This window comes from Oryzias latipes, chromosome 11, assembly GCF_053564925.1.
Source record: "Oryzias latipes strain Hd-rR chromosome 11, Olatipes_Hd-rR_3.1".
In the NCBI taxonomy this organism is placed as follows: domain Eukaryota; kingdom Metazoa; phylum Chordata; class Actinopteri; order Beloniformes; family Adrianichthyidae; genus Oryzias; species Oryzias latipes.
The window spans coordinates 17,931,062-17,957,810 of record NC_136247.1 but is presented as its reverse complement, the minus strand read 5'-3'; the positions used below and the strand labels follow the sequence as shown (position 1 = coordinate 17,957,810).

The window sequence follows — 26,749 nt, the reverse complement described above, 5'->3', positions numbered from 1 at the left end:
CTGCTTATGAAAATTAGACAGTATTACAGGAATTTTCCCTATTTTGAAATTACATAATAGAAGAAATGGCAGACCTTCAAGTTTATCAAATATATATTTTGGTATGAAATTCCAAAATGAAGTTTCACTTTTTAAGAAGTTTTTTAACCATTTAACTTTGAGGACATTATTTAGAGTGGAAAAGTCAAGAAAGTCAAGTCCTCCGTCTTTTGATGAATTAATTAATAATGATTTTCGTACATAGTGGATTCTATTTCTCCAAAGGAAATTAAAAAGTATCTGATCAATCCTTTTTGCATTTTTACTGCGCAGAGATAGTGAGGAAGCAATGTAAACTAGTCTAGAAATTCCTTCTGCTTATGCTAAGAGGGCACAACCTTTTAGTGAAAGATCTCTTTGTAGCCAGCGATTAAACGTATGCTTGTGCTTTTGCAATCATAGGATTATAGTTATTCAGTTCTCTTTGTTCTTGATCTTTAGCTATCTGTAATCCCAAATATGTGACATTTTTTTTTGACCATTATACTATTTATGGATGTTAGAGCACATTGGTAAAGATGAAATAACTGGAAGCAGCCCTTTTCAAACGAGCAGGAAAAACTCTTCTACTGCCCCTAGTGGAAAGACGATGAACTGCAGGGCAGAAAAAACTGTCTAAGTTTAAAAAGAATTTTGGATCATGTTGATGAAATAGGGGACTCAGAAATGTATCAAATAGGACATGAATGCTTATAGGGTTAAAGTATACATTTTTTATGGATAAAAATGCGTGTATATATATATATATGTAAATTTTATTGAACTGTGCAGACATTAAACCAAAAGACACAAAGTATGATACAAGTTTACAGAACATTCAAGATTCATCAATTGTTCCGAAAATTAATGTGCATTAATAAACTTGTAGTGAATAAAATGCGCAAAATCTTGATTGAAAAGTAAAGAAAAAATACACCTTTCTTTATCTATCGGCTCACAGAAGACAAACCAGATATGAATGAGGATCAACAAATATGTTACAGCGTTTTCAGGAGTAAACCCTTCCACAGAGCGGAGAGAAGAGATGACACATTCTTTATAATTGCTGTCCGCAGAGAGGAGACTGCTGCTCCTGCTGTCAGTACTACTCCTGGTTCCAAAAAAAACGAACAAACAAAAAACAGCCTGACAGAACAGACCACGCTTATGCTGCTGGTCTGTCGCCAGCTAGAGTGTTGTGTATCGCCGTATGAAAAGCAGCAAATTGTCACAAACATGGCCGAACAAAAACAAGTGACAAGGCTGGCTTTATTTACAGTAGCTGTGTCATGCATTTATAGTAGGTGGAGAAATAGAAACATTTTTTGATAATAATGTCCATTGGCCCAATTGTAAACACAAGTAACAAAGAAAAAAAAAAGGAAAAAGCTTATGGTCATTCAAAGATTCCTCCTAACTCAGGTAGTTATATTAAGACTTGGATGAATTTAGAAAAAAAAAACAACAACAAAAAGAACCAGCAGCAAAATTCAGGTGTGTTTACTAAACACAAATCCAGCACAATCATGAGCACATTCAGGATGGTCATTCATATTTCAGCGTTGACTGATCAACATGTACATGAAGAAACATTCAGTAATCTTGAACATACAGTACATTTAAACCAGATAAATATCCTTTCAAAGCAGGAATCTGAAACTCATCTCTTTCACTTTACAGTCATTCAACATTAGCAGAGGCCACTATTGAACAAGGTAGCTTCTTAACATCATGTGCGCACTTTTTGTGATAACAATGCATGCATTTTGCCATCACTGAATTGTAAAAGCCAATCAGTACGCTGTGTTCACTAGTTCGGTGGTACCAGGAGAATATTAGAATACTGTACAGTGTTGGTAAAGCTTGTGTTGATCTTTGGTCTCCCAAAAGTCCAGTTTAGGATTCGTTTAACACTCAAAAGTTGAGAGTATAGTTTTGCAGACGAAGCCCTCTGAAATGTTGATATGGCATAACCCAACAGTTCCAGTTTGTGAAATAATCAATATATGTGCACTAGTCAAACAGATTTTTCAAAATAAAAGTTTGGTAAAGAAAGAATAATTGAAATATTTAAGGAAATTTTGCACATTGTGCCTTCTTATAGTGAGAATGATGCACACATGACTTAAAAATGAAGATTAACTAATTGGTTTCATTGCTGATTATGTTAATAAAATTAATATATATGTACATTTTAATGACCATTAACAGTCATAAAAAACAATAATAAGAGCTAAATGTTTTTCATGTCCCCCGTTGTTCAAGACCGTATCATGATGAATAGATAAGCCGACTTCTAACATACAACTGTGAAAAAGTCCTTAAGAGCAAAAAGAAAAAAATGTCCCCAAAGATGACTCTAAAGTGTAAGTAGCAAAAGTTGTATTTAAATAATAATAGCGAAAAAGTGTATTAAAACACAAAAATGATACGTTCCCAATAATATTTCATTCTAAAATCAGTTTAGTTTTCTATTCAAAGGAGCCGTAATTACAACTGAAATGGCAAAAACCAAGAAAAGGAAGTAAATAAAAATAGCTTAGCTTATCTTAACTTAGGGTGCGAACGCTAAAAACAGCTCTTCCCACATTGCTCGAAAAAAAAAAAAAATCAAAGCTAAACTTGAGATAAAAATCATCATATTTTAAAATCCGATTAAGCTGTTGGTGTACTTTGTTATAAAACTCACTTTTTTTTTTAGGCAAACGTTATTGGAGACCTAGGTAGTGCATCGTTATTTTATTGTGATCCATAAAGCCTGTTACATACAAGGCTATCTTTAGGGTCCTTGTTTTTAATCATTTGTAGAGATGGTGGAGCTAGGTTAAAAAAAAAAAAAAGCATTTGAACTCCAAACTCAAAGCATCTGCTTGTTACAAGTTTGACAGAAAGAAAGATTTGGAGTTTTAACCAGATGCCACTAAACCCTGTTGTCTTGGCCAGAATACAAAAATGTCCTGAAGGCAAACATGGGAATCTGTAGAATATGGCTATGGGTGATATGCCAAGAGGAAGCATTGGGCAGGGGAGAGAAAAAACTCTTCCCTTCCTCTCCTGCACTAGAAACTAGTCTTCCAGGATGAGTTTGATCCGACGGTTGTGTGGTGTTGGATGGACAGCGATCATTTCCAGACATGTGCTGTCATGTGTGCTGAGCTTGGCGTCGATGAGCTGCCCATGTGCTGAGTGCCGTATCCCACCCCCTCATTGCTGCTGTAGAGATTCATTCCAGCCATGTGCGGCGTCATCTGAAAAGTCACAAATAAACCTTGTTATGACTAAAACATTATCAGAGCAATCGCATTTCTGCTAATTATAGGGGAGCCGGTTGTTAAAATGTTGTGGTACTAGCACCAAATTTGGCATGGACGTACATTAGGATCCCCTCTTTTAGAAAGTTTATTGTTAGCCACGAGAAAATCCAACATTTTAAAATATATATAATATACATACGCATCAAGTTTAAAGACTGCATTTTAGACATAAACAGCCCACTTTACTGAGAATGGGCAAACAGACATTGAATATTTTGTAGCAATTAAGTGTATGGCTGCCATCCTAACAAATGGCCGCCATTTTGAATTTTTCTCATTGCAAATGTACTTTTTCTGAAGGCACATCCATAACAAATTTGTTGCTTGTACAACAAAATGCATGATTTGTCTGTAATATCAACCTGACACAGGCCAACGTCTCTGATTAGTGCAAAATTTGAGAGGTTCTGTTTGATAAAGAGGAATGACTTGTCTATTTGAGGGAACTTTTCCTAGATTAGATACTTATTTTAACCCTTGTGCTATATTAGATGACCCCACCCTTACTTTGACGTGTTCTCCCTACCATGACAAAGGTGGATAAAGGTGGAAAGATTACATGTAATCCATGGACACCAGTGAAAATCACAAATCATTGAAGAAAAAAGGTTCAGAGCATTGTCTAGTGGGTCTATATGACCCAACTCCCCACGTCAAAGTGCCTAGGATAGCACAAGGGTTATAATCGAGCTCTGTTTTGGAAAGTTTAAATGCTTCAGGTTTTTGAACTCACTGGTGATGTGTAGAAAAACAAAACAAAGTTCTTTGACAAAAACGGTAAATGGTGTGTACTTATACAGCACTTTACTATCTTCTTAGAAGGCCCAAAGCGCTTTACAGTCACAGTCTCTTTAACGCCCTGATGCCGGCTCCGCTGCCTAAAACAGGCGCCTGCCTAGAAACACCAGGAGCTGTGGGGTTCAGTGTCTTGCCCAAGGGCACTTCAACAAAAGGGCAGGCGACGTGGGAACCTTGTTTTCATATTATGTTATATATTTTTCTCTAGTCACATATTAGTTTTCATTGTCCTGAGTTGTTTCTGTTATTACCCATAGGTGTTTTTCATGGTTTTGTAGTTGTTCATTGCTACCAAACCCTGTTGCTCCCCTGTTTCACCACCCATTTGTTGTTGCTTGTGTCAGGTTTTTCAAATGTATTTTGTATTACATTTAAGTTGTTCTGTTGTTATTCATTCATCTTCTCAACCTGCCCAGTCCTGGTCAGGGTCACAGGGTTGTTGGGCTTCATTCAGACACTGTTGAGTGAAGGTGGGGTACACACTGAACGGTTTGCAGGACCATTGCAGGCCCAAACACGCACATTCACACTTGGGTCCCACTCTGATTGTCTTCTGTTCCCAGTAGTCTTTTCTTTATCGTTATGCCGTTTTTAGCCTGAATCATAACCAGGTGTTTTCCAGGACGTAGTTTCTGCAGAGCGGCAGAAGTTCACTAGAAATTTGCCTCTGAGTGATGGGTGTAAGCAACAGCTTACAGCCCCTCACACCTCCAACCTAACAATACCGGTGCAACAAAAAATGGCAAAACTTTTCCGAGCTACCCAGCCGTACAGTTCCCAGATTCCAACTCAGACAAGGAAAACAAAGACGTACATGGATCTAGTCGTCTGAGAGTGGATGCATCAGAATGGAGCGGAGCAGGAAGCTTGCCCAGTTTGCGCAGCATATTTTCTTTCTTAATGCTTTTAGTACACACCTGGGCAACATTCCACTGAACCTGTTGCATCTGTTGCATGCCATAAACGTGTTGGTGCGGTAATGTTGCTAAGCCTCCAGCCTGTTGCTGAGCCACCATTGCGCTTTGCTGCTGTCCCATCATGCCCTGGCTCATTCCTGCCACGTAAGGTGATGCAACCACACCACTGGACTGTGGCAGGACACAATGAGCACCCACTAGTCCGTTCTGCTGTCCCATCACACAGTTCTGCTGGACTCCAACCAGGTTGTTTTGTTGAACCCCTATAATGCTGCTTGGCTGCTGTCCCATCACGGCCATTTGTGATGTCATCATGGTGCCTCCTAGTCCTCCCACCTGGGCCAAAGAATGGTATGGACCATACGGATGTGTCGGGTATCCCATCTGGTTCATGTACAATCCACCTAAAAATGATCACAGACAGTGTCGGCAGTTAATAACCAACAAATCACACCTGGTATTCACCATGAACATATCTTTCGAGAGTCTGCGAGAGTTCTCACCAGGTGCAGCCACGCTGCTGGCATGCACTGAGGGAGTGGAGGCATACAGGGACAGAATAGAATCCTTGGACAGTTTCTTGACAGTTCCTTCATTCGATTTGGGTTTGGGGTCCAAAAATAAACTGAGGTTTTCAGGCACTGAGGCAGTCACTCTACTCTGAGGCATGGAGCCAGAAACTGGCTGCAGGACAGGATGAACAGATAGGACACAAATAAAGAGAGAGATTGTCAGAATCAAAACATCATAAAAGTTCCGCTTATAGTATTTAGGAAACTTTTAGAACTGAATTCATGTTTTGCTATAATATTTTGACATCCAAAGTTCTATTTGAGTTCAGATCCTGTTTGTAGACACAGAGACTTATCCTTAAGCAAAAGGATAAAGCCAGACTTTTTAGCCAATTTAGAGTGTTCTATTAAATACTAATCATGCCTTGATTTTTTTTTCTATGCCTTTCTGACCTTATGAAAGCTGCCATTTCAAGAGAAGCATTTTTAAACAAAAGAAGTTTACAAACTGAACAATAGCAGAACAACTGTAAAACCTAAAATATGAAGATTTTGAAAACATATAACCTGAAGCAAAAGAAGGATACTTAGGGGTGTAACGATTCATTTTACCAATTCTATTTATATGAAAATTTGTGTTTGTCTAAGAGATTCAAGGTCGATATCGATTCACTGAACTAAAATGGATCCAAGACATCTTTAGCCAAAACTTCAACCAGTGTGTCTCAGAAATAAATCACTGAGTATTGAACAGTGCAGGTCAAGTTTTCCAAATTCTTTGTATTCCTTGCAAGATAAGTGTAAATTAAATTTGTGTACAAACAAATGAGTATTAATATCAGATCTATTCACATTTAAGTTTCCTAAAGTTCAGTCCACTGTTGTTTTTCCACATCAAAATTATTCAAAGGGAATGTTATTAGAACATTCTACCAGACTGTATGGTCACATGTCTTTGCTAATTTCAGTGTTTCCACGCATTGGACTGGAATGATGGACTGATCATTTTTTGCTGCCATAACATGAGTGTTATTTACTGGGATGCACTAATAAACCTACCATATATTTGCCAATATCGATATAATCCATTTATTTCCTTTTAAAATGATTCTATAATGTTACAGGTCGATGCAATTAACAACTTACCTAAGACAGATCGATCTGGTTGGATCGTGGAAATATAGATCGATTCATCGTTACAGCCTTAGAAGAATGTTTTACCTGAATACAGTAACTTAGAGAAATATGAACCCCCTTGGATGTTTGTCCCTTTTGTTGCTTTCATAAATCACTCATGGTCAATAAAATGTGTCTTTCCTCAAACAAAAATTTACTAGAAAACAACCTTCGATGGCAAAACAGAATTCTACAAAGTAATGTCAATGAAACAATGATATAAAATGAAATATAACTGTTTGCATAATTATTCACCCCCTTCAAGTCAGTATTTAGTAGATGCCCCTTTGGCTGCAATCACAGCACTGAGTCTGTGTGGATACAATAAGTCTCAATCAGTCTTGCATCTGCACACTGGAATGGTGCTCCATTCGTCTTTGCAAAACTGCTCAAGTTCTGTCAGGTTGTGTGAATACCAGGCATGAACAGCCCTTTTAAAATCCAGCCACAAATTCTCCAAGGGATTTAGGTCTGGACTTTGACTTGGCCACTCCAGAACATTTACCTAGTCCTTTTTAAACCATTATTATGTGGCTTTTGCAGTATTTGTGGATCATTGTCTCGCTGGAAAATAAATCTCATGCTAAGCTGTACTTCTCTTGCAGACCGAAAAAAGATTGTCCTCCGAGATTTCAGTGTATTTTGCAGCATTCATTCAGCCTTTCCAGGGCCTGCTGCTGAGGAACATTCCCACGGCATGATGCTGCCACCACCATGCTTCACAGTGGGGATGGTGCATTTTTGATGATGTGCAGTGTTGGTTTGCGCCAAACAAATGGTCTTGTCTGACGGCCAAAAAGCTAGATTTTGGTCTAATCAGACCAAAGAATCTTCTTCCACTTGATCACAGAGTCTTCCACATGTCTTTTGGCGAACTCTAGTCATGCGCTAATATGTATTTTCTTCAACAGTGGCTTTCTCATTGCCACTCTCCCATAAAGCTTTGTCCGGTGAGGAATCCGGGCAGCAGTTGCTACAAGCACAGTCTCTCCTGTCTCAGCAGCTGAAGCTTGTAACTCCTTCAAAGTAGTCGTAGGGGTCTTTGTGGCTTTTTTCACAAGTCTCCCACTTGCACGGTCACTCAGTTTATGAGGGCGGCCCCGTCTAGGCAGATTCACACATGTGCCATATTCCTTCCATTTCTTGATGATTGGTTTCACTGAACTCCGGTGGATGATCATGCGCCTTGGAAATGTTTTTTGCATCCATCCCCTGACTTGTACCTTTTACCAACCCGTTGCTTGGAGTGGCCCTCTGTCTTCATGGTGAAATGGTATTTTATGATGTTTGATAGCTCAGTCACTTGGGACACATCCACACCACTGTGAGACTATTGGCACTAATTGGATGGACTTCTATTGAATAGTTCTCATCCATGAAATTAATATACTTTATTGGTTTAAAAAATATAAAGGAGTCTGCATCAAAGTGAATTTGTTTCTATCATCTCACTCATCAAACATATCTGGGTGTTTGACGGACGGAAAAGTCTATTCAAGGTTGTGTAAAATGGACAAAAGACCAAAGGAAACATAATTTTCATAAATAATTCAAATAAATAATTACATAATTGATTAAATATCCTGACATTTTGAATCAATACAAGTATTGCCTAATGAACTATCGCGATATTTCGGCGAAAAGATTTTTTCTTACACCCCTACTGTTGTGGCTCCCTGTGCTTTCATTTCTGTGGGAAACTGATCCAAATGGCTCTTTGAGAAGTTCAGGTTGCCGACCCCTGAATTAGACCATTTAATTTAAAAGGGGGGGGAGTAATTATGCGAACAAGTATATTTCATTTCATATTTTTGTTTCATTGGCATTACTTTGTAGAATTGTTTTGACATTGACATGGAAGGGTGTTTTCTAGTAAATTTTTGTTTGAGGAAAGACACATTTTATTTACCATGAGTAATTTATGAAAGCAACAAAAGGGACAAACATCCAAGGGGGTTCATACTTTTGCATGGCACTGTGTGCAAATGTGGGATTTGGTTTGGAAATGTTTGAAAAACAAAGCTGTTTTAGCAAATGTTGGTCATGTAGACCAAAAAAATGTTATTTTTGAACCTCAAACATTTCAAACTTCAAGAGTCCACACTGAGATATAAAAAAAAAAAAACAAGAACAATCTCTTGGGATTAAAGCTAAAAGCAGGATGCAGCAGTAGTGAATCAGACTGCAGTTCTTTTATATCATGAAGTGGGGCTGACTCTGAAAGATCTGCATTTTTATTTTACCAGCAGAGCAGCTTTTAGTGACAGCAAACTCTCTGGTGAGTCAGATTATGGATGTACTTCCGATGGCCAGGTTTTCAGTCAGACCTATTCATTTCACTGATTGATTGCACAAACCCCAAAAAGTGACACCTAATTAAAAACGGTAGGATTTAAGGGATTATGTTGACTTCTGAATTGTTTGTTTTTTGCAAAAACTGCCAAATAAAGGAACATTTTCCAGCAGCAAAGATATTCTGAAGATGAATTTTTGACCCCCTTTAGTTTCATTGTTACACAGAGGTCATTTGAGAGTAAAGGAAACACTTTACTGAATTGTCTTATCCACGTTTTATTGTTTCAGACTTCAATTGTCCATTATTGATTTGTACACACAACAAACAGCCTTCAAAATGGTGAGTGTGTGTTAATTACTACCATGGATTTTGAAGAGGAAGCAGCAAAGGGGGCTGGGAGGGAGCTGAAGAGATCGAGAGGAGGGTGTGCCAGAGCTGGGCTCTCATTACTGTCTGAACTACATCCTCCACCATTAGACACCGCAGGGCTTGGAGCAGGGGCTTCTAATGGAGGGTAGATGGAAAACCGGTAAATGGATGTAATTGTTCCAGGTATCAATCTGGCACTTTTTCATTCAAAATTAAACTCCACATTCTAAAGTTAGTGTTACCAGTTCATATTTCAGAGTATAAAAAAGTTTTGTATTAAACAAACATTTCTGCTGTTTTGTTCATTCGACTCTTTAAGCAGTTTCCTACCTTGGTATTTCATAGATCAATATATGCACCATAGTTACAGAACTTATACCTATTGACCGTATATGAGAACTGGACTGAGTGAGTGTAATTTCATCCATAGAAATGACTTTTGACTCCAACCAAATTAAGTTTTTTTCACAATACAGACGTCGTCATGTTGAAACCAGAAATTGTGAGTAAACAGTGATTGATCCGAGTCAGTCTGAGTCAATATGGTGCAACATGAAATCTGTCAATCAAACGTCAGAACGTGAAACCACGTACTGTTATTAAGTTATATCATTGGTCCATTCATAACTTACGCTGAAGAAAAAATATCCCAGAAAAGATATAGGACAATTAAAAACGTCTGACACATAGAATGCCTGAGTAATAGCTGTTTATTTCTCAATAAAAGTCTACGGGAGTATGCCTTCTTGGAGCCTGCGGATACTTTCTGTTTGGAATGCCAGAGGGGAGGGGTCACTCGGTCCAGTCCTCTTTTACAGTCAATGCTAATATCTATGAATCCATCCACATGCTGAATCACAGAGTTACATGGCAGAAGAGTCCTATTGCATTCAGTTGGTTGAATTTAAAAAAGGTACATTACCAAGTCCAAGCAGGTCTGTGACAGACTGTGAGTTTGTCTTCGGGCTGCTGTCTTTTTTCTGAGAAAATCAGTATAGGTTCAAGAAGAGTTTTGCACAGATTTTTTTAGCCACTCGGATTTGTAGTGGAATGCCTTTTTCATTTGAGATGAAGGAAAAACCCAATTGTTTGGAACAGTTTTGTAACAGAATAAAAAGGAACAAAATGTTACTCAGATAAAACTCAATATTCACTGATGTACCCACCAGTTTCATCTTCTCAAATACAACGGGCTCCTTGGGGATGTTGTCACAGCTCTTTTCTTTCTGTAGAGAGAAAACAGATTTATTCGATCGAGCCACATCATATAAGCTTTTATGAGGGACATTATTGACCGAAGGTGTTTTTCTTTTTTTTCTTCACAAAAATCCAACTTAAAACACAGACTTCAGTGAACTTACTCTAAGCATCTGAATATCAATGACTTTGTCCATGTACTTCTTCTTGTCATATTTGTCCCTGATGAAAATCTCTGCAGCCTGGTCTGTCTCTGGGCGCTGGAAGCACTCAGGTAAAAACGCCTCATAGAGACGTTTGGCTTTTGCATTTCCCATTTCTTGAACACACTGAGGAGAATAGCAAGACACAAAACAAGTCCAGACCACAAAAACATTAGCATGTGATCAAAAAATATGATTTATTTCCATATTTCTAAACACATAAAATGCTGGTTAATGTTGGTGAATTTGTTCAAAATGTTCAAAATGTTAGGTTGACATTTTTTGTGGATTAAGGTTTTTGCGTCAAAATGACCTGAGCTCATCAAAGCACTGCATCAAGAACTGCCAAAGGCTGTAGGAATAATAAAAACCCACTGGATAAAAAATGTTGGAGTAACTTTTTGGTGTTGTGAAAGCCAAAATGGACAAAATGGCTTAGCTTCTGGAGCATTGGCAAATATCAGCTAGCTAGCAATCAGGTGTTCTGTGTTCTAAAAAACTATATAGTGGGGCACTATATGATGCCCGGAAGTTTAAAAGCAATTCGGACACCACGCTCACTAATTTCTTTTTTTAAACAGCGGATATGACGTCATCAATTTCATGAAGTTAAAATCTAGTTGATATGAGCGTTTTATGACTATTATTTATGAGTCCACTGTCTTCTGAAGATAAAAACGCTGATGATTTATAAAAAAAATACATTTAAATACAATTTTTTGACAAAAACTCTTCAGATGCAATGCATTATGGTCTATGTACGCCGATCTAGTGATCATCAATGCACACTGGCTTTACGTAGAGACTTCTGTGAAATTTCTAGGGCACTCGATTTGGGAATTGTAGATTCAGACATCGGTATAAAATGGGGAACGCAATATATAGTGCACTATGTAGGGGTTAGGGTTGGAATTCTGACATATTTAGCTAAATCATTAGCCATGAGATTGGACACAAAAACTAAACAATTAAAGTAACTTCATAAAATGATGTACAAAAAGGTGTTTCAAACTTTTATATTTAAATATATTTTTATTTAACATGCTTACATACTGTTACATACATCATTTTCTTGATGCTTCATAAGCAGCTTAGCTAATGGAAGTAACACAACTTGAGCGAGTTTTCAGCCATGCATGATTTTGACTGAAGTTTCTTGGGCAAGAACATATTGCATTTCTGTGATGTGGGATGCAGATATTCTCTTTTTTGCTCTTCACTCCCTCATTTCTCAACCAAAACAGCATCCTTAAGAGAAGCTCAGATGTCTACGTGCCACAGCAGGTTACAAACGTAATAAAAATCCTGTTTAAAAACAATAAGTAATTGAAGTTCCATTTAAAATTTACTTAATTTCATTTATTTCAAATAGTAAACAAGATCAAAATGAAAACGCACAAAGGTTGTATTGATGGTAGTACAACAACAAGCTATTTCCAAGATTTTCTGTTCTTGAAAAATAAATTACATGGCCAACCTTTGAAAATAAGTTAATTAAGTAAATTAATAATATAAATTTTAATTATATGACCCAAAGGAAAAGCTAATCATTAAAGCTGTAGTCCAATTTAAATACTTTGGAGCTGCTTCACTGTTAATATTAGGATTAGTGTTTTTTGTTGTACAGTTTTCTTATTTTATTAGATTTGATCAAGGTGTCTTTTTATTTTGGAGTTTAGTTTTCAGTTTGAACACACCTGGTTTAGACTGATTATTGTTCACAGCTGTTTTACTTTAGTTCATCAGTCCTGAGTGCTTCTACCTTTGTTTTTAAAATGACAAATCATTTGTTTAGTCTTGGTTTTTGTTTTTCATGTTTTAATGTTCTTTATTTGTGTTATGTTATGTTTATCTACAAATGTGTTCTTTTTTGTTGTTGTGTGAAGGTGTTTTGACCTCTGACCTGAACCTGCTCCTGCGTCCACTGATCCAAATTGACCGATTTGACCCTGGAGATGTGGACCCCGAGGTTTCTATGAATACCAGCGCAGCGGATACAGATGAAGATGCCTAAATTCCACGAGGCCCATCTTGGACCTAGAAGACACAAAAAAAGACAAAGAGGGGCACTTAGGCGGGAAGAATGAACACAGTGGGGGCAAGAACGCAAGAAATGCAGGACTTTGGACATGCCCGGTCTAAGATAAAGGTGAAAAAGAAGTGGGTGAGGAAAGCAACAGTTTTAGTGCAATAATAGAGACAAGCCTGAAACCTCAATTATGAGTCTGAAATCAACTGGGAGCTAATCTAATCTCAACTAAGTAACTCAGTGTTCTGGCACTTAATAGGATCATAATCGGCCTCATGCACACTGAACCGGGATACTAGAACGGATGATTACTCATGTGGTCTTGGGGGTCATTTGTGGCGAGTGCTGTGTTGGCTAAATAGAACATTTCTGTCTATACATCATAACTGACCCATCTGATGTTTGTGTCAGTTTTCCATTTATATACAGGGACTGCTGTGTGTGTTATAGCATCTCCTGTGTATGCAGAGGTGACATGCTTGAACAGGCAACTCTGAGGGCTGGAGTGCTAAAAACAGCACTGACAGGCTTTTTTTCCCCTTCCTTAAATTATGCAATCGTCCTCTTTTGGGAACACGGTCAGCTTCAAAGAGAATACTCGCATTTCTCTCCCTACATGTCTTTCTCCTGACCCCACTTTTTCCTTGATTTCTGTTTGCACACCCCCCTGATCCACCCACCTCCAGCTCTCATTGCTTAGTAGTTTTGCTTCAGAATGATGCAGTGTGACTTTTTCCACCACTAGGTGGAGGAACAGCCTCTGTTTCATTTTCTTTTTCATCTCTGCTCTGGCTGAAATCACTGTGGCATTTAAGAAAAAGGCCATTGTATGTAAATGAAAGGGAAGTTAAGTTTCAGTTAGGGAAACATGCAAACCTCGTAAGGTCTTAGATGAAGTTACTGATCTGGAGCTAGATGTGAAACAGAAAAATAGCTCTTTGTTTTAGTTTTATTGAGATCTTTCTTGAGAAAAACTTTTCCCCTATTAGTTTGGATTTAAAAAAAAACAACAGCAGAATAAATTCAATTAAGGAAGACAGAAATAATGAATGTCAACCTTAGAGCCGCTCTGCTAAGCCAGTTCAACTGATGTTAACACATAGAGAAACAAAGTGAGACTGAAAAACAATATTGTTTATTATGCGTAAAAAAAAGGATATTTGAGGAAAATAAAATGATGTCATTTAGGAGCAGAGCATTGGACAGTAAACTAACACAACACAATAACTACTGGCTTCATTTGTGTTAGTGCGCTTATTGATGGCAAACCAGCCATGACCAGTTAAGCAATGGACTCAATAGTCGCTTAAACCTTTTTTGAGCCAAGGCACACTTTATCCTTGACATAAATCCCGCGGCACACCAGCATCCAAAAATGAAAAAGGAGAAACTCATAGTCTGTATTCATGTCCAGTCCCTCTGCAATCTCACTTGCATTTTTGTGGTAATTGTGGCAGATAGAGCTGGAAGTTGCAGTTGTTTTTTTCTAAAAGTTGTAATAAATTTAAGTTAGTTTTCAGTAATAATTTCAACTCAATGATTTTACATTTTACCCTGGTAGTTGTTTTTTCCTCCAGTTTATTAGCATGCAATATTATGTAACCTCACAAAAAACAAATATATTCTTTCTAAATAGTGATTTATTTTTCAAATTTTTTTTTCAATGTTGGTGCAAAGGCAACTATAATTTTTGAACAATATGATCACAATATGTTTGATAAATAACACACAAAACAAACTAACATTATATTTATGTTTTCTGTAGCTACACAAAAAGTGAACATGTTGAAGTTTTATTAGTTTTTCTTTTGTCTTAATCAAAGATGAAGTCTTTGAAAACTTTAACAAAAATGTTTTATTTCTTTTTAGATGATTTTGTTGTATAAATTTAGTTTAATTGTTTCTGTTGGCCACTTTACCTTAATCCTGTTTCTTAAATGTTGTTATTACTTCTACTTAAGTTTAACTTTTCATTTTTCAAAAGTGACTGAAGTCTGAGAGTGAATTTGTCCTTTAATCCAGACGTTAGAAGAAAAATGTTTCAGTTAAAAGATGACTTGGACCAAACTCTGGGATCTTTGGCTGTTAATAAACACAAACCTTGAAGGAGAACTAAACTGTTGACCTCTGATTTCATCAGAAGATTTCAAAACTGATGTGTGTTGGTTGTGGTTTCAAGACGTTTAACAGGGAAGACTCATTGTACGCTGAAACGCTGTCACTTTAACCCAATGCATCATGGGAGATGTAGTGCGAATACTGCCGCAGATGGCAGACAGACTAGCGTTTTTGAACTTCATTATTTTGTTCACTTGTTCCACGGTCTGACACTGGATTCTATGGAAAGCTATACCGCTAAAGACGAGCTTTGGCTGTTATTTTTGTTGGAACTGAGAGACTTTATGAGCAGAATCAGAACAAGGAAGTGAAGACTTTAACCACTTCTGATTGGTCAGACTGATGATGTGTGATTGAGCCTCCAAGAATGATTGGCAGATACAGTTGAAGGGGCGGGACTTTTCCGAAAACAGAGTTGATCAGTGAAAATGGGTAATTTCTCACGGCACACCTGACCATCTTTCACGGCAAACCTGACCATATCTCACTGCAACACCGTTTGAAAAACACTTTCAACACTGTTGAAAGATCCACTTTGATGAAAACTGTGATTTTGGTGTTTTTAACATGTTATTGTGTCATTTTAATGATGAAAGCACAGATATAAAGAAAATAAAGTATAAAATTGCATTTCTGAGTATTTATTTTTTCAAATTGTTGTAAATCGGTAGCAAACGAACAAAAGCCGTTTGAAAAGGAGCTTATTTGTGGTCTTGAAAATACGATGGGTGGGCCACAAGCTCCCTGCACATTTCTCCTCTGTCAAATTTCTCGTAAATTCCTCTTGCTCTACAGAAACGTTGTCCAAGAAAACAGCATAGGTTTTTTTTTCAGCTAAAAACAGCATAATCATTATTAAAAGACCACAGGAAGTGGTTTGAAAAGAGCTTAAAAGATGATCGTAGTGGGTCCTTAAAGGTGTGCTGTGGCACTAAGGTGCCAGCAGCAGATTCTTCCAGTTCTTCAGATTGTCAGATAAGGTTTCTATTGATTGGATTTGTTCTTTGGGGCAAAGCCCCCAGATGCTTGAATGGATTGATGTCTGAAAAAGGTCAAACCAGCTCCTCAAAAATGGCTGAAGCATGAAGACGATACACAAAGATGTCAAAACTCCTACAATGACCCAGACACTCCATTATAGACGAACCAGTTCCTCAGAATACCCATTCACACGTGTTGTCTCACATCATCTTTGTCCTTCGGCTGCTCCCTTTAGGGGTCGCCACAGCAAATCATCCGCCTCCATCTAGCTCCATCTTCTGCATGCTCCTCACTAACACCAACCACCCTCAAGTCCCCCTTAGCAGAATCATGGCATATACTGCTTTGCTCACTTGCATATTAAAAAGTCGCAGTACAAGCTATTTAGTTGTAGACAGGGCACTTTGCTGGCTTCAATTGTCAAGTTTTTCTGTTTCCAAAACATTTCAATTTATTACAAACAAAAAAGTAATTTGTCAATATATTGTTCAGTTGTAAAGTCTAGAGAAAAAGGATGTCAGGATAAGTAGTTAATAAAACATAACAAATGATTTATAGTGGAACTGGTTATTAACAGTCGCGCATTATGAGGTACAAACACCAAATCAGGAATGATTGCAGCTGATGGACCCCTGTTTCACAAAAACAAGTTTGCTACGAGAAAATCCAAGATAAAAAAATATTATATGGATGGATGGATGGACGGACGGACGGACGGACAGAGATAGATAGATAGATAGATAGATGTAGGTATTCCTCAAGTTCCAAGACTGCATTTTGTGCATTAACAGCCCATATAGTTGGGACTGGAGCAAATAGAAATCAAATAAGTTTTTAACAATTGAGTGTATGGGGTCTTTAAAAATGGTCGCTGGATTTTGGTGTTTGTAGCACAAAATGCACAATTTGTGTGGTATCAACCTAACCGGCTAAACTATTGGCAAAGCAATGAACAACAAGAATTGAGACATCCTTCTAAAACTGCCACTTAATCACAAGAGGGTGAACAAAAAGTCAACTTTTAAAATTGCAATCAGTTTTTTAAAAGTGTCAAAAGTATTGCTACGTTCACACAAAGCATGTGACACGCGTTTAGCATATGGGGTTTTCAAACTGGACAAACAAGGAGGGGCGTCTTCTTCTTTTTCTACTGTTCATTATTGCATGTCCGCCAATTATAGCTTGAAGAGGCTTGGTGTGAAATGTCAAAGCGGTGCAAATCTTCCAACATATCAAAGACTAGGTGTCACAGAATTACGGTCAGAGACAAACCGCAATTATTAATTTCTCCTTCGTGATCCATTTTCAAACGGTTGGTACTTCTGTGAATTAAAAGGGGACACCATCCACTCGTCACCACCAAAACTTAGACTGACCTAGACCTAGACACTAGCTGCGGTTACATGGGCAGAATATCTTGATCGGATCAATGGTCGGGTTAAAATTCACCCGTGCACATGGGAACAGAAAACCTTTTTCCGATTAGAACAAACGTTCCCATGGCTCACACTTTCGGTCGGAATGAATAATTTGGGCATGCGCAGTAGTGTAAAATCACCCGGATGAGGAAATAGGTCCCATTGTAAACAAACCGTTGTCACAGACAGACAGCATGTGCAGAAGCTCCGTAATACGAGACGATCTTCCAAACGTGCTTTTATTAATGTTATGAATATTATGAAGCGCCTGTTTGCTCATCGTTATATTAAATCCGTGTGGTCAGTGCTTTTTTTGTGGAAGAATTAAGCTGGAAGAAGGGTTAGGGCAGGCTAACACGGGCTAACATAATTAGCCTTGATGGACACAAAATCCAGGACCGTGCGAGTAACGCAGCAATCTGCATCTTGGCTCCACGTAAATGTGTGGGAATAACAACAGCCTTTATTTTGTCGGGACACAACTGGAAACACAAATCCACGTGATTGTTTGAACAGTTTTTAAGGACTGAGCAACATTTATTTCTGCTCTGAAAAGTTCACACAGACCGCCCAAAAGCCACTCTGTGAGCTAGCGGCCCGAGCTCTGTTCGAACACGGTTCCTGCTGAGTCCTGCAGCTGCTAACCCAGAGCGGCGGGACGGCTCGCAGTCTGAATTCTCCCACACATAACAAAACAACAAACCGCACACGTAAAAAAGCATTCTCCCCTCCTCAGACACAAAATTATTAATCCGGCTGCTCTGCTCACTCGGGTGCCAGTGGACCGAGTGAGCGTCGGGGGGCACGAAGCGCTCCTGCCCCGCATCTCCCTCGTGAGGGGTGTAAGAGAGGGGAGAGCCAGCGGGGCGAGAGCGGAGCGTCCGCAGAGCAGCTGGTCGGTCCCGTATGCGCTCCAAAGCTTTCTCTCAGCGAAACACCATCTATGCATGACGTAACCCAGAGCAGTAGTGACACACGATCGGAATGACCGTTTACATGCACCACGATCGGATAAACGATCGGTATAACCCACCTATCTCGATCGGAAAGAAATTCTGATCCGAACGAGTCTGATCGGGGCAGAGTATTCCGAATGGCGCGTTTACATGACGCATTTCTTTCCTATCAGGCGTTCATTCCGATTACTTTTGCCCATGTAAACGCGGCTACTGATTGCTCAAAGTTCCACCTGGTTTAACTGTCGATGTGTGTTCAACGGTCACGTGTTTTGTATATTGAGCCTGTGAACACGATTTTTAAACGCGGAAGCCTGAAACTCGCATTTACATGCATGTTTATAAACTTTTCAATGGAAGTTGTCGCTTGAACGCGCGTCGTTGAGGGCGGTGCGAACGTAGCTTAAGACCTGCAGTTGGAAAAAACATACCAACAGGAACGCCAACAATGCAAAAACAAGCTAACCTCACAGCCATGACAAAATATTCTCAAATCAAATAATTATTTCCACACTCCTATAATAATTGATTTCAAACATTAAATTAAAGAGCAATTATTAGTTTACTGGCACAACATTTTCAAAAAGCCACTCTTAATCATCAACTTATCCTCAAGTCCCCCTTTGTGAAAGGGATTGGTTTGTGTTTACTCATGGTGAAACCACAGTTCTCCACCTTCAAAAGGCTCTCAGTGGGTGTTAATACCATTAACATGAGGGCTAACTGGCTAAATGAGCCAAATCAGGACTTAAGTAGATATTTACTGTGACAGATCGCATCACCTTTATGGATCCAATCAGTGCACCAGCAGTGTGAGAACTCCCAGCAACAAAGCACACCTCCACGCACTTTTAACAGAAATAGCTGGAAGAGAGTAGGAGACAAGGATGTCTAAAAAAAAAGGAAGGAGAGACTAAAGAAAGAACGAAAGAAGCTGAGGGGCATTTAAGCTTACTTTTCTCTGCAGCTAAGTGATAGTGGTGAACAAACTGCCTTTTGATCTTATCAAATGGTCAAAATAAAGGGTTTAAAGAGCAGAATGATGAGTCACACTGACCAAAATGAGTTTGTGTGTGTTTGCTAAATGTGGAGGCTGAAGCACTTTAGAGGTGGAGAAGAAAGAAAGACACACAAGTGTTTTTGTTTCATCACCAGGTGGACTTTAGCAGCTTTATGAAGCACAAAACAGTCACATTTAAAGGGTTATAATGAAATGTTTCCATCATTAAGAAAAGCTGGCAGACCACAAAACCAGTTCCCTAAGAAAGGAGTCAAAATTCTTACCCCATTGGCAGATTTTCTTTAAATAATCACCATGTCTTCTGATAGGGTTAGAAAAATGGTCCATTTAGTCTTATTTGAGAAAAAATATTGCTAATATGATCACATGGCTTCGGCAGCGGCAGTTCAAGCAGCCACTTCCAATAAAAAATATAAATGCATGTTAATGCACGTTTCGCGTTCAAAATTCTCACGTTCAAGTTTTTAGGTCCGTTTTTGGGCTCTACATACAGAGCCTGCAGACACTGAACGCGCGTTGCAGGTTTAACCAGGTTGAACTTTAACTACTGGTACTAAGGGACTCTGATTTGGTGGTGATGTATGGATGGCGAACTTTTTCCTTCATAGAAGTACCAACTGTTTGAAAATTGATCATGAAGGAGCAATTATTGGTTTGTGCCTGGCTGATTTTCTATGACACCAAATCGTTCATATATCAGGATAGAGCTTTGAAAGAAAAAGCCTGAAGCAAGAGTCACCAGATTTACACCCCTTCAACATATCCCATCAAGCTTCTTGAACTGTACATGCGCTAGTTTTGGGTAGTGACAGTCAAGTGTGAACACTGAGTGCATCCAAGAGCCTGCGTTTAGTGTGAAAATAGCATAAGACATGTTTTCTCAAGCTACAATTGTTTTACTTTCTTGATAAAAAATTTTTTTGCAAGACAAAAGATAAGACAGTCTTTCTTGAAACAAGGGTCTTTATACTTTTGTAAGATTTTGGTCTTGCAGTGTACCTCACAAATGTAAACATCCCTTTTTACAAGAGCCAAAAGTATCTCGTAAACATAGTTGACAATTCAGAACAACCCACTTGCTCCTGCTCAGTGATGTACACGTCTGCAAGAGCAGCTGCATGTGGCTTATTAGCCTATATCCCACAAGGATAAACGGTCTCTCTGCATGCACCGAAGTAATCCTCAGAGCCTCGGTCATCAGCCGTTCCTTCTCCCTCTCCAAGCATACACTGCACTGCACCGTCTCATCCTCCTGCCACAGGCACAAACATGTCTGGAAACCCCAAAGCTATTCAGTGACCCACTGGCAGATGGACGGCCATTGATAATTCACTACCATACACCCACCATCTGTGTTATAGGCATCCACAAATCTCTTACTGTGCAGGTGAGGGTTAAAAAGGAAAAACACATTAAAAGGGAAGCAAAAAAATACTACTTTCTTTTTTTTAAACAATATTTTTGCCCAACAAGTGGTTGAGATGTACAATGTAAAATCGTTGAAATACTACAATAAACAAAAAAAGGAAATATATCAAATTTAGAGAAGTGTAATGGGAGAAAAGAATACCAGCTCCTTTTTGTAAAGGGTTGATGTTTGAGCATGTCTATCACAACCTTACATCACTTTGTTATATTGAACAGTATAAGTCCAGTCATAAGAGTTTCTCTTGTAATGCTTTCCAGTTCGTGCTTCAGCTGCTGAAGACTTTTTCTGTTTGTTTTTACAAAGCACAAATGTCGGCAGTGGGTGACAAACCCAAACAGCATTTATTTGGCCTCAGTTTGGCCTTGATAACTTAAAAAAATGTGTAAAGACAGATGCTGACTCTGTTTGAAGTATCTTAAAAATGACTCATGACTTAAATAAAAAGCAAACTTTTGCTTTGTCTGCAGTTTAGTAGCATGGACAAGCTGATTCTGCTACTACCAACATGTTTCTTGTTTTTGACTGGAGCATTCCTTGGATTATCTTTTTCAGAATTTAAGAAAATGGGAATGGAAATTTCTAATCTTCATAAATCATATCAATATTGCACCATTATAGGTTTAATTGTCCAGCATCTATACATTCAGAGTAAACAGTTATTTATCTGCCCATTAACTTATTAGTTTAAACATTTTCAGGCAATAGCAGGATTAATTGATTAATTAGATTTATCTGCGCTTTTCCAGATGCTCAAAGAGCTTATAGCGTGTCCATTATTCATTCACTCCTCATATATACTTGGTGACGGTATATTAGATTAGTCGATTAGTCCCTTGAGATGCCACATTTTAGTTTTGAGGGGTTCCCGTTTAAAAAAAAAAAGGAGGTACTCGAGAAAATGTGCTTTTTTAGGTGCATTTCTATTTCAAAATTACATTATCTTTTTTGGAAAAAAAATCATAACTTTTTTCAGTGCCTGTAAAGGACAGACACATACATTTTTGATAAGATGCAAACCCAATTATTTATTTAAACATCAAATAAAAATGTAAATTTACATTTCAATTTAAAATTCTGTATTCATTCATCTTCTTCCTTTTTGTCCCTTTTAGGGTCACGGGGCTGCTGGAGCCTATCCCGGCCACTTGTGGGCGAAGGCAGGGGACACCCTGAACAGGTCACCAATCTGTCGCAGGGACAGTCTTTTTGTTTTTTAAAATATTTTCTTTTTTGGGGGGATATTGGAAAGAAATTTTCAAATGTCACTAACCGTTTTCTAATGCTAGATGTGCCTCAAAGTAGTATAGTCCCATGCGTAAATCCTTCAAACAATTTAAGTCAGATGCTTAAAATTGCTAACCTTTTTAAAAGCTTTCTTGTAAAAATAGTTTAGGTTAAATGTGTTTTTTTTAATATTAATTAAAATATAATAACTTTTCCTGCATCCTCATAATAGAACAACAAATGGAATTACATGATCATTTATTATAATTTAATGTTGTTATCCAGAATTTAAAGATCAAGACTGTTAGATAAAATATAATTGGCAGCTTATTTAAGGACCCTTTAAGTTTCTTTGTACAGTTGTACAACTGTATTAGAGAGCTAGCTGCACTTTTCCCACTGTGCCAACTGTTCCTGGGACCAACTCCTAAACTCCTTTTCAGCCAGCCAATCAGCTTCTCTCTTTAAGAGAAATCCCTGCTGTGTTGTGATTGGATAAGATTAAAGGGGCGTGAGCAGAGGAAACGGTTGAGAGCTCCTGGTGGAGGCTGCAGCAGAGGATAAAGCATGACCCCGCCAGGTGAAATCTCCATGGCAACCAAGTACGTAAACAAGAGCACAATTGAGCCAATAAAAGGGCTTTGATGCTTGCTAAAACCTACACACAAATGAGCAGACGTGCAAACACCAACTTGCCCGTTGAGAGCGGACAATGCACCTGCCTCATCCTCTTATCTCTCCAGGTTTATTTTTACCACACAGCAGTAAATGCGGTTCTTTTTTGAGGAAGTTGTAAAAGTACTGTCTTAAAGAGACAGGAAGTTTGGAAACACAGTTTTACCGCTGTTGGATTAGAACAGAGGTGATTTGCAATGACTGTACTCGTTGAAGAAAACACGTTGCACCCATACATCCCACCACGTCTTCCTCCTCAATGAAGGTGATAAAAGCAGATGAAGACAAACCAGATTAGACCAAACGTCATTGCGAGCCATATGGCTAAACGCCGGCCTTGATAAAGGCAAACGGAAGGACGAAAGATGAGGATGCATGTGAGGAACTGCTCTTTAGGTCAATCACGTGCCTCCTTCTAAGACCACAGTATTCATTCATTTTATTCTGACCATAAAAAAGGTCATAACTGAGATTTGTCTGTAGGATTTCAGCAAATTGTTGCATAGCTTACTTAGACCCACTCTGATGAAAATCATGTTTTTGGTGCTTTTCACATGTTTTTGTGCCATTTACCTGATGAAGGACATATATAAAACGAAATTGCCTTTTTGAGTATTTCTCTATTCAAATCGTTGTGAATCATGAGCAGGTGAAAAATGGAGCAGTCAATAAATGGTCTATTTTGAACTAATGTCTTAGAGGCTGTACTCAGACTGGACACATTTGGTTTGCTTAAAGTGAACCAGAGTTCTTTTTCTTCGATAATCTGGAACAAATTTCCAGTATGAATACACCCAAGTGGACCCTGGTCTCGGACCTGGAACTGCTCTCTGACCCATCTTTGGAGGTGGTCTCGGTTCGTTTCCAATCGGACTGAGCTTTGATTCCCTCTGACATTCCTGTCTGAATGCAATCGTTCTCGGAGCTGAAAAACTGAACCAAAATGGCCACCGTAGCCAAAGTAAACAGAGTAGGAATGAAGCAACAAATGAGCCACGGACAAATGTCAAGGACCATTGTCGTGTTATCAAACTGAAAAAAGGGTCTAACTCCTTACTTAGAATGTTTATTTTAACACCACTGAAAACAATTCTTACATGTTCTGCTGTGTATCATGCGCTGCTGTTACGTCACCCTAAAAGCTACCTTGTAGTTCCTTAACAGAATTCTCTCTAAATGCCATGCAACTACAACGATGAGACGAAGCAACACATTGAAATGTGATTTCAGACTCATCAGAATAACTTTTAACATGATACACATGGCTTTTCATTAATTTCCCAACAATCTACATATCATAAACACTAATCAGTGTACCTTCTTAGGTGCATTCTGGCCAATAATCACCCTGCAGCACACCAAAAAGCCAGTAAAAAGTGTTGAGCCTGACAATGATACATGCGTTTAAAATTGGTCAGCAAACTATAAAGTTTGAAAAGGCGAATTATCACAACAAGGAATGCAAAGCGTAGGACTTCCATAACTTCTTCCTCTAGTAGCTTTGCCCCGCCCTTGTAATTCCTGACCAATGAGTTAAGAGATCTTTGGTCATATGGTTTTGTTTACAAGCTTTAGTCCGGAACAGAAAAGTCCCCTTGAGGGGAGACTGAATACAGACCAAACGCAAGGTTCAGGACTCAATTTGGACCAAATTAAGCGGACTGGGTCCAGACCAAATGGTTTTTCCAGTCTGAATACACCCAGAGATAAATCTATAAGTCAGTCAGACTTTATTAGCTGTGTTCACGGTAAGTCTAGAACTTGTTCCTAACACACTCCATGTTAGCCCCATTACCAATAACTGTAACTCCCAACTTGTTTGCAAGAGGTAAAAAAACAGACTGATATCGCTAAAACAAACATTAACTTTGACGATGCTCACTCCCAACCTTATTAGTTACATAAAAAAACACAGTCCCACACTGCTACAAGTTAGCTGCATTAGCATATTTACAATAACACCCAACCTTGTTTGCAATTCATAAACAAACACTGACATTTTGACAGAACGCCCTGTATCTCTCAAAACCACTTTAACATCAGTAAACACAACCAGAATTAATCCATATAGAAGAAGCTCCTGATAACTCCTGCTGTTATTGAAAATAATTCAGGCTTTTAAGTGTCCCTTATTACGGTGGCCGAGAACCGGTGTGGGTACCGGATGTTCTCGGGTTGCCGGATGTTCTCGGGGTCCTTCAGGGTCCTTCAAATGAGTTATATCACTAGACGAGACATCACGTGGTTCCTCATGGGAGGAGAGCACCGCCATCTTGGTGAGGTCAAGTTTTGAAGACCAAATCACTTTTATAACATTTAATAAAGAGCTCTGTTTTTGCTTTCAATCACTTCATTATATGAAAAAGAAGAATGGCTTGAAATTGCTTAGTTTTGTTCAGAAATACAAACTTCACGAGTACCCCTAACTTAACTAGTATTAGACTACTCAGATTTTTTCTATGTTCCTTTATTTTATTTTACTTGTGTTTGTATTTATTTGTGTGTTATGTTCATTGTTTCTTTTTTTCCCCTCTTTTGTTTATTTTCAATGTCAATATGTTATATTTGGCAATGGTGACTGATCTTCGAGGCAATATTGATTACATCGTTATTGTTCGTTGTTAACGTTAATGTCATTGTTAATGTATGATACCGCAATTGTCAATAAAGTTTTTAAAAAAACTTTGCGACGTTAACTCATTGGTCATGGCAACTTACAGCCAATCAAATAGTGTGACGTCATCATTGGTCGAAGGACCCTGAAGGACCCCGAGAACATCCGGCAACCCGAGAACATCCGGTACCCACACCGGCATTGCAGCAAAAAATAAAAGAGGAGCAAAAAAAAGCAACTGCAAACAAAAAGAAAATAAAAGGCAAATAAAAAAGAGGAAATGCAAATAAAACAATAAACGCTGCAAATAATAACCGCCATCACAGCAAAAAAGAAAAAAGAAGCGATGCAAAAAAAAAGAAAAAAGCGATGCATCTATGAAAACGGCTGCAAATAAAAGGAATGCCTTAGCGGAAGTGACATCACCACGAAAATATGCCACAACAGATCGGGGGTCAGTTTGCAGAATCTTCACCAGAAGTGGATTGGCTTTTGCTACACACACCGCTGGGAAAAGAAGGAGGAATACAGGAGTATGAATCGGAAACTGAACGTGTTATTTGGTTTAGCGAGAGGTAGCCCTAGGTTTTATTCCGGTTATTGTTAGTTTCGGCTAACACGCAAACACACCCAGTCCAGTGTACAGAAAGACCCCTAATGAAGCTGTGTTCACGCCGAACGTGAATGATTCACGGGCAAATGTGCGTCTTCCGCCTCTCCTTTGCCACGTGGCAAAGTCTCTGCTGGCCGTCAGTCTAAAAAATGTGTTTCAGAACTTGTAGCTACTAGCTTCATACACATGTGGGAGAAGCTTTAAGCTAATGTTTTTAGCCTGATGGCTACATAATGGACCGGTGTCTGTGTTTATCATATCTCGATTACAATGCGTGGGAGACGCAGGTGGTGTTGAAAGATCATGGTCATTTATTATGAAGAGTTCTACAAGAACATTGCCATTCACGTCATTCATTCAGGGTTCATGAGCGACGGAGCTCCATCAGCTCCATCAGCTGCCGGGCTGCTAGCAGCCTGGCAGACGCTTTGTCACGTTTTCTAAAGAGTTTTCAAGATGAAGGTGCATTTTTTTTACTGTTAATCATATGACTCGTATGAATATGCATCCCTGTTACTTTCCTTCTTTGAATTGTAATTTGACAGGAAAATGAATTAGCTACTCCTAACAGTCATTTAGAAACCTCTAAGCTTTTGCAGTAAAAAAAAAAATCCTGGAGCTGCCCCAGACTCATCTCTGTAAAAACATATCTTACTCAAGTAATTTATTTCCTTATTATTATTTATTTCCAACTATTATACTTGTTTGAATGTAATATTTTACTTAAATATACAGACATTTTCAATTCATCAATTTTACATTGAATTGTTAGATTCCCCAAGAACTCAAATCACTATCATGTCACACCCATATGATAATGGAAACAATCTTATTCACCTCTGTAAAAAATCGTAAAAAATAATATGCAGTT

The 26,749-nt window shown here is 38.5% G+C and overlaps 1 protein-coding gene across 2 annotated transcripts in view; it reads right to left on the bottom strand.

The window, feature by feature from the left end:
* Window positions 1-737: 737 nt before the first annotated feature.
* Window positions 738-26,749, bottom strand: part of smap2 (small ArfGAP2) — a 36,208-nt gene continuing 10,196 nt past the window's right edge. Inside the window, exons 2-9 of one of the 2 annotated variants that reach the window (XM_011480884.4) lie at window positions 12,704-12,837; window positions 10,762-10,926; window positions 10,567-10,626; window positions 10,323-10,380; window positions 9,393-9,535; window positions 5,551-5,731; window positions 5,048-5,451; window positions 738-3,266 (exon numbers count right to left, since the gene is read on the bottom strand). In XM_011480884.4, the coding sequence (XP_011479186.1) occupies window positions 3,141-3,266; window positions 5,048-5,451; window positions 5,551-5,731; window positions 9,393-9,535; window positions 10,323-10,380; window positions 10,567-10,626; window positions 10,762-10,926; window positions 12,704-12,837 (1,271 nt within the window). In that variant the 3' untranslated portion in view covers window positions 738-3,140. Of the gene's footprint in view, window positions 3,267-4,944; window positions 5,452-5,550; window positions 5,732-9,392; window positions 9,536-10,322; window positions 10,381-10,566; window positions 10,627-10,761; window positions 10,927-12,703; window positions 12,838-26,749 lie in introns of both variants that reach the window. The other variant, XM_078954910.1, reaches the window with a different exon arrangement.